We start from the raw sequence: 15,417 nt of genomic DNA, 5'->3' as shown, positions 1-15,417 counted from the left end.
ATAGAGAACTGATAGGCAGACAGGAAACAAAGAGTAGGAATAAACAGGTCTTTTTCCGAGTGGCAGGCAGTGACTAGTGGGCTTCCGCAGGGGTCAGTGCTAGGACCCCAGCTATTCACAATATATATTAATGATATAGATGAAGGAATTAAATGTAATATATCCAAGTTTGCAGATGACACAAAGCTGGGTGGGAGTGTGAGCTGTGAGGAGGATGCAGAGAAGCTCCAGTGTGATTTGGACCGGTTGAGTGAGTGGGCAAATACACAGCAGATGCAGTATAATGTGAATAAATGTGAGGTTATCCAATTTGGAGGCAAAAACAGGAAGGCAGATTATTATCTGAATGGCGACAGATTGGGAAAGGGGGAGGTTCAGCGAGACCAGGGTGTCCTTGTGCACCAGTCGCTGAAAGTAAGCATGCAGGTGCAGCAGGCAGTTAAGAAGGCAAATGGTATGTTGGCCTTCATAGCCAGAGGATTCAAGTACAGGAGCAAGGATGTCTTGCTGCAATTATACAAGACCTTGGTGAGGCCACATCTGGAGTATTATGTGCAGTTTTGGTCTCTTTATCTGAGGAAGGATGTTCTTGCTATGGAGGGAGTGCAGCGAAGGTTCACCAGACTGATTCCTGGGATGGCAGGACTGACGTATGAAGAGAGATTGGGTCGATTAGGCTTGTATTCGCTAGAGTTTAGAAGAATGAGAGGGGATCTCATAGAAACCTACAAAATTCTAACAGGACTGGACAGACTAGATGCAGGGAGGATGTTCCCGATGGCAGGGGAGTCCAGGACCAGGGGTCACAGTCTAAGGATAAGGGGTAAGTCATTTAGGACTGAGATGAGGAGGTATTTCTTCACCCAGAGAGTGGTGAACCTGTGGAATTCTCTACCACAGAAAGCAATTGAGGTCAAATCATTAAATATATTCAAGAAAGAGTTAGATATAGTTCTTCGGGCTAAAGGAATCAAGGGATACGGGAGAAAGCTGGAACAGGGTACTGAGTTTGGACGATCAGCCATGATCGTATTGAACGGCGGAGCAGGCTCGAAGGGCCAAATGGCCTACTCCTGCTCCTATTTTCTATGTTTCTATCCTGGTAGTCATATGATATTGAACACTGCAGTTGTTAACTTATTAGGCAATCAGAATATCTCATCTTTGGTAGTTTTGGTTGAGGAAAGCATGTTGTTGAGGGATATTTATGTCCACCAGAACAGGCAAATGAATCTTTGTTTTAACATTCTACCTGCAAGATGCCATCTCTAAAAGACCATCATTCCTTCAGGAGTACATTGTGACAGCCTAGATCCTGTGGATAAATCCTGGGATTGGCCTAGAAACCACTACCTTCTGACTAAGTCAGAAGAGTATTATGACTGAGAAAACTGACATGTATACTAAATAATTTTCATAAAGCATATTATTTATTATGTTTCATCAGGGTTTTCAACTGCATCAAATGTACAGTCCCAGACAAAGGGAATCTGGATTTGGTGTTTCCCACATCCAGAACAGGATGATCACTGCATGGTACTGTTAGACACGGAAGGTCTTGGAGATGTGGAAAAGGTACACGAGTTTTATTTTCACAGCCATATGAAGAACAGCATTTACATGTGTAATACCATATCAATAAATGGACACTTATTCAATATGAAGGAATAAAACAAGTAGGGGTTTGTTTAGCTCTGTTCAACACAATGAGTATAGTACAACAGGACTTCTGCAAATTATTATTTTCATTCCTGATTCCACCCTATTTCTCAGGGTAAAGGATAGTTAAATACTGTGGGTGGGTGTCCATGCCATTTATAACACAGTTGGATGTCTGCCTCTGGGTGGGGGAGGAAAATTACTGTGCCAGTTTTGATAAATGCTTTTCCTTAACCATTTAATTGATCATCGGGAAACCGAATATTTAAATTTTAATTTTGCACCAAATCAATTAATGACCCTAGATGTCAGGAAACATAGAAACATAGAAAAAGGAGCAGGAGTAGGCCATTCAGCCCTTCGAGCCTGCTCTGCCATTCATTATGATCATGGCTGATCATCCAACTCAGTAACCTGTTCCTGCTTTCACCCCATTTCTTTTGATCCCTTTAAACCCAAGAGCTATATCTAACTCCTTCTTGAAAACATACAATGTTTTGGCCTCAACTGCTTTCTGTGGTAGCAAATTCCACAGGCTCACCACTCTCTGGGTGAAGAAATTTCTCCTCGTCTCAGTCCTGAATGGTTCTGGACTCCCCCACCATCGGGAACATCCTTCCTGCATCTACCCTGTCAAGTCATGTTCAAATTTTATAGGTATCTGTGACATCCCCCCTCACTCTTCTGAACTCCAGCGAATATAATCCTAACCGACTCAATTTCTCCTCATACGTCATTCCTGCCATCCCAGGAATCAGTCTGGTAAACCTTCGCTGCACTCCCTCTATAGCAAGAACATCCTTCCTCAGATAAGGAGACCAAAACTGCACACAATGTTCCAGGTGTGGCCTCACCAAGGCCCTGTATAATTACGGCAAGAGATCCCTGCTCCTGTACTCGAATCCTCTCGCTATGAAGGCCAACATACCATTTGCCTTTTTTACCACCTGTTGCACCTGCATGCATACCTTCAGCGACTGGTGTATGAGAACACCCAGGTCTTGCTGCATATTCCCCTCCCTCAGTTTATAGCCATTCAGATAATAATCTGCCTTCCTGTTTTTGCCACCAAAGTGAATAACCTCACATTTTATCCACATTATACTGCATCTGCCATGCATTAGCCCAATCACTCAACTTGTCCAAATCACCCTGAAGCCTCTCTGCATCCTCCTCACAACTCACCCTCCCACCCAGTTTTGTGTCATCTGCAAATTTGGAGATATTACATTTAGTTCCCTCATCTAAATCATTAATATATATTATGAATTGCTGGGGTCCTAGCACCGATCCCTGCGGGTACCCCACTAGTCACTGCCTGCCATTAGAAAAAAGACCCATTTATCCCTACTCTTTGTTTCCTGTCCGCCAACCAGTTTTCTATCCATCGCAATACACTACCCCCATCCCATGCGCTTTAATTTTACGCGTTAACCTCTCATGTGGGACTTTGTCGACAGCCTTCTGAAAGTCCAAATAAACCACATCCACTGGCTCCCCCTCATCAACTCTATTAGTTACATCCTCGAAGAATTCTAGTCGATTTGTCACGCATGATTTCCCTTTCGTAAATCCATGCTGACTCTGTCTGATTCTACCATTGTTCTCCAAGTGCTCTGCTATAAAATCTTTGATAATGGACTCTAGAATTTTCTCCACTACCGACGTCAGGCTGACTGTTCTATAATTCCCTGCTTTCTCTCTACCTCCTTTTTTAAATAGTGGGGTTACATTAGCTACCCTCCAATCTGTAGGAACTGTTCCAGAGTCTATGGAATCTTGGAAGATGACCACCAATGCATCCACTAGGGCCACTTCCTTAAGTACTGTACGATGCATACCATCAGGCCCTGGGGATTTTTCGGCCTTCAATCCCATCAATTTCCCCAACACCATTCTCTACTAATACTGATTTCCTTCAGTTCTTCTCTCGCACTAAACCCTGTGTTCCCCAACATTTCTGGTCTGATATTTGTGTCCTCCTTTGTGACAAAGAACCAAAGTATGCATTTAGTTGGTCAGCCATTTCTTTGTTCCGCATAATAAATTCCCCTGTTTCTGACTGTAAGGGACCTACATTTTTCTGCACTAATCTTTTTCTCTTCACATACCTATAGGAACTTTTACAGTCAGTTTTTATGTTCCCTGCAAGCTTGATCTTGTACTCTATTTTCCCCTTCTTAATTAACAGTGGCGCAGTGATTAGCACCGCAGCCTCACAGCTCCAGTGACCCGGATTCGATTCTGGGTACTGCCTGTGCAGTGTTTGCAAGTTCTCCCTGTGACCACGTGGGTTTCCTCCGGGTGCTCCGGTTTCCTCCCACAGCCAAAGACTTGCAGGTTGATAGGTAAATTGGCCATTATAAATTGCCCCTAGTATCAGTAGGTGGTAGGGGAATTGTGGGGATGTGGTAGGAATATGGGATTAATGTAGGATGAGTGTAAATGGGTGGTTGATGGCCGGCACAGACTCGATGGGCCGAAGGGCCTGTTTCAGTGCTGTATCTCTAAAATAAAAAAATAAAAATCCCTTGGTCCTCCTTTGCTGAATTGTAAACTGCTCCCAATCCTCAGGTCTGCTGTTTTTTCTGGTGAATTTATATGCCTCTTCCTTGGATCTAATGCTATCTCTAATTTCCCTTGTAAGCCATGGTTTGGCTACCTTTCCTGTTTTATTTTTGCGCCAGACAGGAATAATCAATTGTTGCAGTTCATCCATGCACTCTTTGAATGTTTGCCATTGCCTTTCCACTGTCGTCCCTTTAAGTAACACTTCCCAATCCATCATAGCCAACTTGCGCCTCATACCTTTGTAGTTTCCTTTACTAAGATTCAGGACCCTAGTCTCAGAATCAACTACATCACTCTCCATCTTGATGAAGAATTCTATCATATTATGGTCGCTCATCCCCAAGGGGTTTCGCACAACTAGATTGTCAATTATTCCTCTCTCATTTCACAATACCCAGTCTAGGATGGTCTGTTCTCTAGTTGGTTCCTCAACGCATTGGTCCAGAATACCATCCCATATACACTCCAAGAATTCCTCCTCTACGGTATTGTGACTAATTTGATTTGCCCAATCTATATGCAGATGAAAGTCACCCATAATTATAGATGTTCCTTTATCGCATGCATCTCTAATTTCCTGTTTAATGCCATTCCCAACATCACCACTACAGTTTGGGGGTCTATATACAACCCCCACTAATGTTTTTTGCCCCTTAGTGTTTCTCAGGTCTACCCATACAGATTCCACATTGTCAATATTGCATTAATTTCCTCTTTAATCAGCAATGAAACTCCACTGCCTTTTGCTTTTCGTCTGTCCTTCCTAAATACTGAATACCCCTGGATATTCATTTCCCATCCCTGGTCACCTTGCAGCCACATCTCCGTAATCTTGACTATATCATACCTCTTTATATCTATTTGCACGATTAATTCATCTACTTTATTGTGAATGCTCCGTGCGTTGAGGGACAAAGCCTTAAGGCTTGTCTTTTTAACATTACTTGGAACTGACCCACTATTTTTCACTGTGGCCCTGTTTGATTCTGGCCCTTGATTTCTCTGTCTATCACTTTTCTTATTCCCCTTACCGTCTTTTGTTCTCGTCTTTGATCCCCCCTCCTCTGACTCCTTGCAAAGGTTCCCATCCCCCTGCCATTTTAGTTTAAACCTTCCCCAACCTGCAGATTATATTGCCTCTCCTCGTTCTTCCTACCAAAGTGTACGATGGAGTCATTTACAGCATCGAAGGAAGCCATTTGGCCCATCGGGTCTATGCCGACTCTCCATGGAGCTGTGCAGTCGGTCCCGCTCCCGGCTCAATTCCTGTAGCCCTGCAAGTCTACTTCTCTCAGGTGGCCATCCAACTTCCTCTTGAAGTCATTGATCATTTCCGCTTCCACCATCTTTGTGAGCAGCAAGTTCCAGGCAACATTTGCAATTCTCCAGTCATCTGGCACCATCCCCAAATCTAAGAAGAATTGGAAGATTGTGGCCAGACCCTCCACAATCTCCACTCTTACTTCCCTCTGCATTTTAGGATGCATCCCATCTGGTCCTTGTGACTTTGGTCGCATCTTCTTCCTTGGTAAAGATAGATGCAAAGAACTCATTTATTATTCATTTAAAAGAAGCACATCTCCTGAATAAATATGTTGAAATGTTCAGTCGTGGAAAGCTTGCATTTCTTGACAAACTCATTTATTACTCATTTAAAAGAAGCAATGGTGACATGAGGAAAAAACACTTATGCAGCGAGTGGTTAGGATCTGGAATGCACTGCCTGTGGGTCTGGTGGAGACAGATTCAATTGTGGCTTTCATAAGAGAACTGGATAACTATCTGGAGAGAAAAAATTTGCTGGGTTACGGAAAAGGTGGGGGAGTGGGACTTGATGAATTGCTCTTGCAGAGAGCTGGCACAGACGTGATCGGCCGAAAGGCCTCCTTCTGTGCTGTAACTATTCTATGATTCTATGATTTAGTACCTCAACCATGACATCTGTCTCCATGCGTAGATCCCCTATTTGGTCGCTAATCTGCACCTCCCCTTCTTTTACTACTTTTTTTTCTATTTATATGCCTATAGAAGACTTTTGGATTTCCCATTATGTTAGCTACCAGTCTCTTCTCATGCTCTCTGCCTCTCTTATTTCCTTTTTCACTTCACCTCTGGACTTTTTATATTCAGCCTCATTCTCACTTCATACGCACGCTTTTTCTGCTTCATTTTACTCTCTATCTCTTTTGTCTGACTTTGGTTGCCCTACCTTTCCCCCTTGTGGGAATATATCTTGACTGTAGCTGAGTAATTTATTCTTTAAAGGCAGCCCATTGTTCTGTTACAGTTTTGTCTGCCAATCTGTGATAACAATTTACAGGGGCCAGAGGATGTTTTCCTTTATGAGAGAGACTCGAACCAGGGAACACCATTTAAAAATAAGAGGTCTCCCATTTAAGATGCGGATGAGGAGATATGTTTTCTCTGAGGGCCATTAGTCTGTGGAATTCTCTTCCCCAGAGAGCAGTGGAGGTAGGATCATTGAATATTTTTAAGGCGGAGTTAGATAGATTCTTGATTGACAAGGGAGTCAAGTGGCTAGACAGGAAAGTAGAGTTAAGGCCACAATCAGATCAGTCCTGATCTTATCAAATGGCAGAGCAGGGCTCAAGGGGCTGAAAGGCCTAATCCTCTTCCTGATTCGTATATGTGGAGAAACTCTTCTCTTTCTCCTCACTTTACACTAATACTATCCCAGACTATATTAGGATAATTCAAGTGCCCCAATAAAACTACTGTATAATTCTTGCACCTCTCTGCAATGATAAGAGCTATCCCATCTGAAGTAATTTCTTTACTCAGCCTCTCATCATAGGACAACCCTCTCATCCCAAGAACCAATCTCGTGAACCTTTGCTGTACTGCCTCCAAAGCAAGTCTATCCTTGCTTAAATATGGAGATCAAAACTGTGCGTAGTTCTCCAGGTGCAGTCTCATCAAAACTCTGTAAAACTGTAGCAAGACCTCCTTATTTTTGTACTGCAAGCCAACATGCCACTTGCCTTTCTAGTTGCTTTCTGTACCTGCATGCTAACTTTCTGTGTTCCTGTACAGGCACATCCAAGTCTCACTGAACATCAACTTTTAAAAGTTTTGAGTCTTTTAAAAAATATTCTGCTTTTCTATTCTTAATAACCTCGCACTTTCCCATATTATGCTCCATCTGCCACCTTGTTGTCCAATCACTCATCCTGTTTTTATTTCTTTGCCACCTCTTTGTGTCCTTCTCACAGCTTCCATGCCCACCTAACTTTGTATCATCAGCAAACTTAGATACATTACTCTCTGTCTCTTCATCTAAGTCATGAATATGGATTGTAAATAGCTGATGTCCCAACACCGTTCCTTGTGGCACTCCACTAGTTACAGCCTACCAGCTTCAAAATGCCCTGTTTATTCCCACTTTTTGCTTCCTGTTGTTATGACCGGGTGAGAAAGGGGTTTAGGGTTCCCTCTCAGCCTTCAACTGTTCTTACTCTAACAGGTCTAATTTTAAACGCACCGTGTTTTTAGCTCCCCCTTGGTAAATCCTTGTTCACTGCTTTCCAATTATAAGGTCAAACAGGTTTTCTTAGGTTTAAAGAAGAAAGATTGAACTTTATTAAACTTAAATTTGAATTCGGTTAACCCCTACGGATACGCAACGCGCCCACCCTAGCATGTATATGCGATACACACATGCAGATAGAGATAGAAAAGAGCAGAAGAAATAAAGTGGAAAAGTTTAAGGCAATATCTGAAGAGTTTTTGTTAAGGTTCTTCGAGCTCACTGTAGAGCCCTTGATTGTAGGTAGGTCTTGCTTTTCGTTGGGGCCCAGTATTCATAAACCTTGTCAATGTAGGAGACTTTTCTCTCTTGAGGTTCACGTGTCTTCAGTGGTTTCCAGAGGCTTGTGAGAAAGAGATGGGAGCAGACAGGAGAGGTCTTCTCAGTCCAGGAGCAAACAGTCTTCCTTCGTTCAAATTCTCTGTGGTTTGTTCAAAAAACCCTGGACCAGCTGGTTTAATCAGTCCTGGCTTTTGTGGATTGTATCACCTTAGCAGCCTCTGGAATGCTCTTCCTTACACCTTCAATGTAGACTTCATTGGGGGGTGCAGGGGAAGGGGGTGCGGGGTGAAGATGGTGCGAGGGGGGGGCGGGCTGGGACGGGGTTGTGAGGGGGTGAGCTGAGAGGGTGGAGCAGGGAAGGGGAGGGGGGTGGAAGGGGGGTAAAGGGGGGGGGGGAGGGGGGGTGGAATCTGGTGCAGGTAATAAGCCATTTCCTCAGTGCCCACCATCGACGTCCGGAAAGCTCATCCACGTCCTTCGGGAGGTGAAGCATCATTTGGCAGACTTAGAGGTGATTACATTTGCTAAGGGTTTTTTTTTTTGCAGTGGTTTAAATAAAGGCATGCAGCATTGCCGACAGTGCGCTGCAGATGCTCTCCGAGCCATCTCCCGCGGGCGCTTTGAAGTTGCGGCCGGGGGGGCCGTTCGTGAATGTTTTGGGTGTTCGGGGCACCTTTTCACAGGACTTCTCTCGGGTCCCGCAGCTCCTTCTTCACCTCAATGGACTTACCGCATGCCGTGGCTGCAGACACTCTGGACTGTGAAGACAGCAGGATCGGAGATTAAAGTATCGGCAGCTGTGCTCGTCAGTTTCATCCGGATCAATTTCATTGAGAAAACAAAGAGCAGGTGTGGCTGGGGGAGGGCAGTGGGCCCAGGTAACATACACTAAACTAACTGTTAACTTTTAGATAGGGCTAAAATGAACTGATTTAAAGAGCCAGGGGAATTTAAACAGTTTAAGAGGGCAGATTGGGGGAGAAAACGTTAGGGATGGGAGCAGATGGCCATGGATAGAGTTGAACAGCAAGGGAGCTTCCGAGGGAGCTTCCAGCCCAGGAGCCATCTTGCGAGATGGCGAGCCGCCTTAAACAGTGTTCAAATCACACGCAGCTTCCACAGTGCGGACTGCGACACCGACCACTCCCTGGTGTGCAGCAAGGTTAGACTCAGACCAAAGAAGTTGCATCATTCCAAGCAGAAGGGCCACCCGCGCATCAACACGAGCAGAATTTCTCACCCACAGCTGTTACAAAAATTTCTAAATTCACTTGTAACAGCCCTTCAAAACACTCCCACAGGGGATGCTGAGACCAAGTGGGCCCACATCAGAGACGCCATCTATGAGTCAGCTTTGACCACCTACGGCAAAAGTGCGAAGAGAAATGCAGACTGGTTTCAATCTCATAATGAAGAGCTGGAACCTGTCATAGCCGCTAAGCGCATTGCACTTTTGAACTACAAGAAAGCCCCCAGCGATTTAACATCCGCAGCACTTAAAGCAGCCAGAAGTACTGCACAAAGAACAGCTAGGCGTTGCGCAAACGACTACTGGCAACACCTATGCAGTCATATTCAGCTGGCCTCAGACACCGGAAACATCAGAGGAATGTATGATGGCATGAAGAGAGCTCTTGGGCCAACCATCAAGAAGATCACCCCCCTCAAATCTAAATCGGGGGACATAATCACTGACCAACGCAAACAGATGGACCGCTGGGTTGAGCACTACCTAGAACTGTACTCCAGGGAGAATGCTGTCACTGAGACTGCCCTCAATGCAGCCCAGCCTCTACCAGTCATGGATGAGCTGGACATACAGCCAACCAAATCGGAACTCAGTGATGCCATTGATTCCCTAGCCAGCGGAAAAGCCCCTGGGAAGGACAGCATTACCCCTGAAATAATCAAGAGTGCCAAGCCTGCTATACTCTCAGCACTACATGAACTGCTATGCCTGTGCTGGGACGAGGGAGCAGTACCCCAGGACATGCGCGATGCCAACATCATCACCCTCTATAAAAACAAAGGTGACCGCGGTGACTGCAACAACTACCGTGGAATCTCCCTGCTCAGCATAGTGGGGAAAGTCTTTGCTCGAGTCGCTCTGAACAGGCTCCAGAAGCTGGCCGAGCGCGTCTACCCTGAGGCACAGTGTGGCTTTCGTGCAGAGAGATCGACTATTGACATGCTGTTCTCCCTTCGTCAGATACAGGAGAAATGCCGTGAACAACAGATGCCCCTCTACATTGCTTTCATTGATCTCACCAAAGCCTTTGACCTCGTCAGCAGACGTGGACTCTTCAGACTACTAGAAAAGATCGGATGTCCACCAAAGCTACTAAGTATCATCACCTCATTCCATGACAATATGAAAGGCACAATTCAACATGGTGGCTCCTCATCAGAGCCCTTTCCTATCCTGAGTGGTGTGAAACAGGGCTGTGTTCTCGCACCCACACTTTTTGGGATTTTCTTCTCCCTGCTGCTTTCACATGCGTTCAAATCCTCTGAAGAAGGAATTTTCCTCCACACAAGATCAGGGGGCAGGTTGTTCAACCTTGCCCGTCTAAGAGCGAAGTCCAAAGTACGGAAAGTCCTCATCAGAGAACTCCTCTTTGCTGACGATGCTGCTTTAACATCTCACACTGAAGAATGCCTGCAGAGTCTCATCGACAGGTTTGCGTCTGCCTGCAATGAATTTGGCCTAACCATCAGCCTCAAGAAAATGAACATCATGGGGCAGGATGTCAGAAATGCTCCATCCATCAATATTGGCGACCACGCTCTGGAAGTGGTTCAAGAGTTCACCTACCTAGGCTCAACTATCACCAGTAACCTGTCTCTAGATGCAGAAATCAACAAGCGCATGGGTAAGGCTTCCACTGCTATGTTCAGACTGGCCAAGAGAGTGTGGGAAAATGGCGCACTGACACGGAACACAAAAGTCCGAGTGTATCAGGCCTGTGTCCTCAGTACCTTGCTCTACGGCAGCGAGGCCTGGACAACGTATGCCAGCCAAGAGCGACGTCTCAATTCATTCCATCTTCGCTGCCTTCGGAGAATACTTGGCATCAGGTGGCAGGACTATATCTCCAACACAGAAGTCCTTGAAGCGGCCAACATCCCCAGCTTATACACACTACTGAGTCAGCGGCGCTTGAGATGGCTTGGCCATGTGAGCCGCATGGAAGATGGCAGGATCCCCAAAGACACATTGTACAGCGAGCTCGCCACTGGTATCAGACCCACCGGCCGTCCATGTCTCCGTTATAAAGACGTCTGCAAACGCGACATGAAATCGTGTGACATTGATCACAAGTCGTGGGAGTCAGTTGCCAGCATTCGCCAGAGCTGGCGGGCAGCCATAAAGACAGGGCTAAATTGTGGCGAGTCGAAGAGACTTAGTAGTTGGCAGGAAAAAAGACAGAGGCGCAAGGGGAGAGCCAACTGTGCAACAGCCCCAACAAACAAATTTCTCTGCAGCACCTGTGGAAGAGCCTGTTACTCCAGAATTGGCCTTTATAGCCACTCCAGGCGCTGCTTCACAAACCACTGACCACCTCCAGGCGCGTATCCATTGTCTCTCGAGATAAGGAGGCCCAAAAGAAAGAAAGAAGAAACACCTTCAATGTCTGGTGATCAAAATCCATTGTGGGTTAAGTGGACCAGGGAATAGTTCTTTGTCTCCACAAGCACTGTCTGTTATTATGCAAATGTCCTTCCAACCAAGTGTCTGGTGATTTTTTAACAAGTCATTTCTTCACTCCAGCAAAAGTTTAAAATCAATGTTCATGTGACAAAATTAATATGTCTCATTCTTGGCAGGTTGGGGTCTGCATGACACTGTCCATTAATCAATCTTCCATCCATCCTAATATATTACCCCAACTCCATGAGCCATTGGGCTGAATTTTACTAGCATGCTGCAAATGGAGGGGGTGGGCTTTGAAGTCTGCAGCCTTCAGGCACAGATGCGCCGCCTCTGAGCCCCCGCAATATTTCGCACGGGGGCTCATTTAAATGGAGGGGGAGGAACAGCCGCCACTGATGATGTAGAGGGGGTGGGCACCGCATCCCTGGCAGGAGCGACTGGCACCACTGCGCCAGCACCATTTTTAAAGGGCTTTAAGCCCTTAGAAGATATTTTAATTTTTAAAGCTATATTGTGGTGCATTGTTTGCAAAAATTTTAATAAATGCTGGTGGCCCTTTCCCACAGCACCCCCCCACCCCACCCCAGTATTTCTTTTCAGAGCAATATCAACAAAATGAAATTTATTCCCAACCCGAACTTCTCCACCCCCCCCCCACCCAACCTCATAACATTTGCCCTTCAAGCCTTTCCCACTATCCCCAACAGCCAAAAAAAGTGTTTTCCCCCGCTTCCCTCGCCCCCGCCCTGATAATTTCACTCCTCTCCCCCCTCCCCACCAGTTACTCTCCTTGGAACTCTGAAAGGAGTTCAGAAGGCGCAAGAGTTGACAAGGTAAGTTGATTTACATGTTTTAATTAATTTTAATATTTAAATGAAGGCCGGCCGCACTGAGGCCTCACCACCGCCACCGTAAAATGCGGTGGGGCCTTCTCGGCGTCAGGGGTCATGGTGGGCTGCTCCTGCAAGCGTTTTATGGGCCCCCCATGCCAGGACCCCCGACATCGAGGGGCTGATAAAATTCAGCCCATTATCTTGTGTATTAACGTTTTGACCTTATTGAATGCCATTTGGAAATCCAAGTATACTACATCTACTGGCTCCCCTTTATCTACCCTACTAATTACGTCCTCAAAAAACTCTAATTAAGTTGTCAAGCATCATTTCCCTTTTCATGTTGACTGCTTGATCGTACTATAATTTTCTAAATTCATTGCTCAGACTTCCTGAATAATAGATTCCAGCATTTTCCCAATGACTGATGTCAGGCTTGTAGCTCACTGTTTTCTCTCTTCCTCCTTTATTAAATAGCAACGTTCCATTTGCTAATTTCCAATCCGCTGGGAACATTGTAGAATCCAGAGAATTATGGAAAATCATAACCAGTGCTTCCACTATATCTGCAGCTACCTCTTTTAGAACCCTAGAATGTAGGCCATCAGTTCCTGGGGTTTGTCAGCTTTTAGACCCTTAATTTTCTTCATTATTTTTTCTATGTTGATATTAATTATTTAAAATTCTTCCTTCCTATTAGCCCTTTAGTTACCCTCTATTTCTGGAATGTAATTTGTGTCTTCTACTTTGAAGACAAACACAGAATAGTTATCCAACGTCTCTGCCGTTTCTTCATATTCCCGAAGATAATTGCTCCTGTCTCTACCTCTAAAGACCAGTATTTACTTTAGCTACTTTCCTATTTTTATATAGTTGTAAAAGTTCTTATAATTTTTTAATATTCCTGGATGGTTTACTCTCAAATTTGTATTTTTTTCCCTTTTTATCAACATTTTGGTCACCTTTTGCTGGTTTCTAAACCTCTCCCAATCCTCAGATTGTTCTTTGCAACATTATAAATCTCTTCTTTTAATCTAATTCTATCCTTAACCTCCTTTTCAAGCCATGGATGGATCTTTCTCGCTAAGTTTTCATTTTCAAATGGAATGTATTTTTGTTAAATATTAATATGGAATTCAACTGTATCATGATCACTTTTTTCCAGAGGATCTTTTACGAGGAGATTACTAGTTCACCCTGCCTCATTATACAATACTAGATCTAAAATAGCTTTATCCCTAGTTGGTTCCACTGGGAACATGCATTGATCTAGGAAATTGTTGTGAAAGCATTTTACAACACATCTTCTCGATTACCTTTGCTAATTTTATTTGACCAGTCTATATGAAGATTAAAGTCCCCCATGATTAAAACATATTAATTTGTTACAAGCTGCAATTATTTCTTGCTTAATGCTCCATCCAATGGTATAACTACAGTCAGGCAGTCTACAAACTATACCCACTAATGTTTTCTGACCCTTGTTATTCCTAATCTCCAACCAAACTGATTCTCCTTCCTGATCTTCTGAGCCAAGATCCTTTCTTATGACTTTCCTTTTGTCATCTTTTACTATCAGGGATACTCCTCCTCCTTTTCCATTCTGCCTGTCTTTTCGAAATGTTCTGCACTCTAGAATATTTATTTCCCTTGGTTACCATGTAACCATCTGTGTAATGTCTCTGTAATGATCTGATGAAAATAGTCCTTCAGTAGATAGGCATTCAACTCTTTGGCTGCAGTAGGCATTAAACAGTTCTTTGAATGATGAGCACAGCAATATAAAAAGAAGGCTTTTCTTCTTTATTCAGGGAATTAACTTGGCTTTTAGCTCCTTGTACATTTTTTTCTGTGAGAGAATAAAACAGCTTCTTCAGAACGCCTCGCTGGAAAGTCTCTCCAAAACTAATTGGATCAGACTGGTCCCCGCCAGCTCCACACTCAGCCAAATGGAAAAATTACCATGTGACATCTCGCTCTCCTGCTGTTGCCCAGCGTAACAAAAGATACAGCTGTGGCACTCTGTGTCTCAGAAATTCCAGAACCTTCTCTTCCTTAAAGATGCACTGTTTTTAATAGTTTTAAAGGCTATTTTTAATCTGAGGAGAAAAATAATACAAGTCCATGATACCTCCACCCTTGGCGAAATGAAATGCTATTGCTGAAATGCGTTTCATTACAATGCAAGAAAAATAGAAATTGGAAACAAAATACTTGAACATTTTTTTTGCATTCACACCCTGTTCACTTTACTGATAATTTATAGCATTTTCTTTGTACATCCATATAAGTTAACATGGTTAAATTTGTGACAAAGCATTGGCGATAACATTATTTTTCCCTAAAATATGTAACATTTTTAAATGATAAGGCTGTAACAACAAACTTCATCTAAATATTCTAGCATTTCGATTCTTTAACTTTTCCACAAATCTTAATAGGTTATCTTCAGTGTTTATTAGTATTTCTTTAAAGTCCTGGCGGGCATATACTTCAAAATGTTTGAGAGCCAACAAAAGTCCTAATGTTTCGTTTTCAACAGTGGAATACATTTTTGATGGCAATTTAGCTTTCTTGAAAAGTACCCTACTGGCTTCTCTATGCTCGATTCCATCATCCTGCAATAGGACTGCAGCAACCCCCAGGTCGCTAGCACGATCGCTATTTTAAAGGGTTTTGTGAAATTTGGAGCAGCCAACACTGGTTCATTAGTTAAGATTGCCTTTAGCTGTTCAAAAGCTGCTGGCACTCATCTGACCATACCACTTTGGTTTTCTTTTTTGGTAGCAAATCGGTTAATGGAGCAGCCAAAAATCTAAAATTCCGTACAAATTTCCTGTAAAAGCTGCATATCCCTAAAAACCTTATTA

At 43.9% G+C, this 15,417-nt stretch overlaps 1 protein-coding gene across 1 annotated transcript in view; it reads left to right on the top strand.

Moving 5' to 3' along the window:
- Positions 1 to 15,417, top strand: part of LOC137376647 (guanylate-binding protein 2-like) — an 81,966-nt gene that overhangs the window by 21,723 nt on the left and 44,826 nt on the right. Inside the window, exon 3 of the mRNA XM_068045604.1 lies at positions 1,448 to 1,575. Coding sequence (XP_067901705.1) covers positions 1,448 to 1,575 — 128 coding nt within the window. The remainder of the gene's footprint in view (positions 1 to 1,447; positions 1,576 to 15,417) is intronic.

The sequence above is a fragment of the Heterodontus francisci genome, chromosome 13, assembly GCF_036365525.1.
Source record: "Heterodontus francisci isolate sHetFra1 chromosome 13, sHetFra1.hap1, whole genome shotgun sequence".
In the NCBI taxonomy this organism is placed as follows: Eukaryota; Metazoa; Chordata; class Chondrichthyes; order Heterodontiformes; family Heterodontidae; genus Heterodontus; species Heterodontus francisci.
Note: the sequence above shows the minus strand (reverse complement) of the source record. Positions and strands in the feature narration are given on the sequence as shown.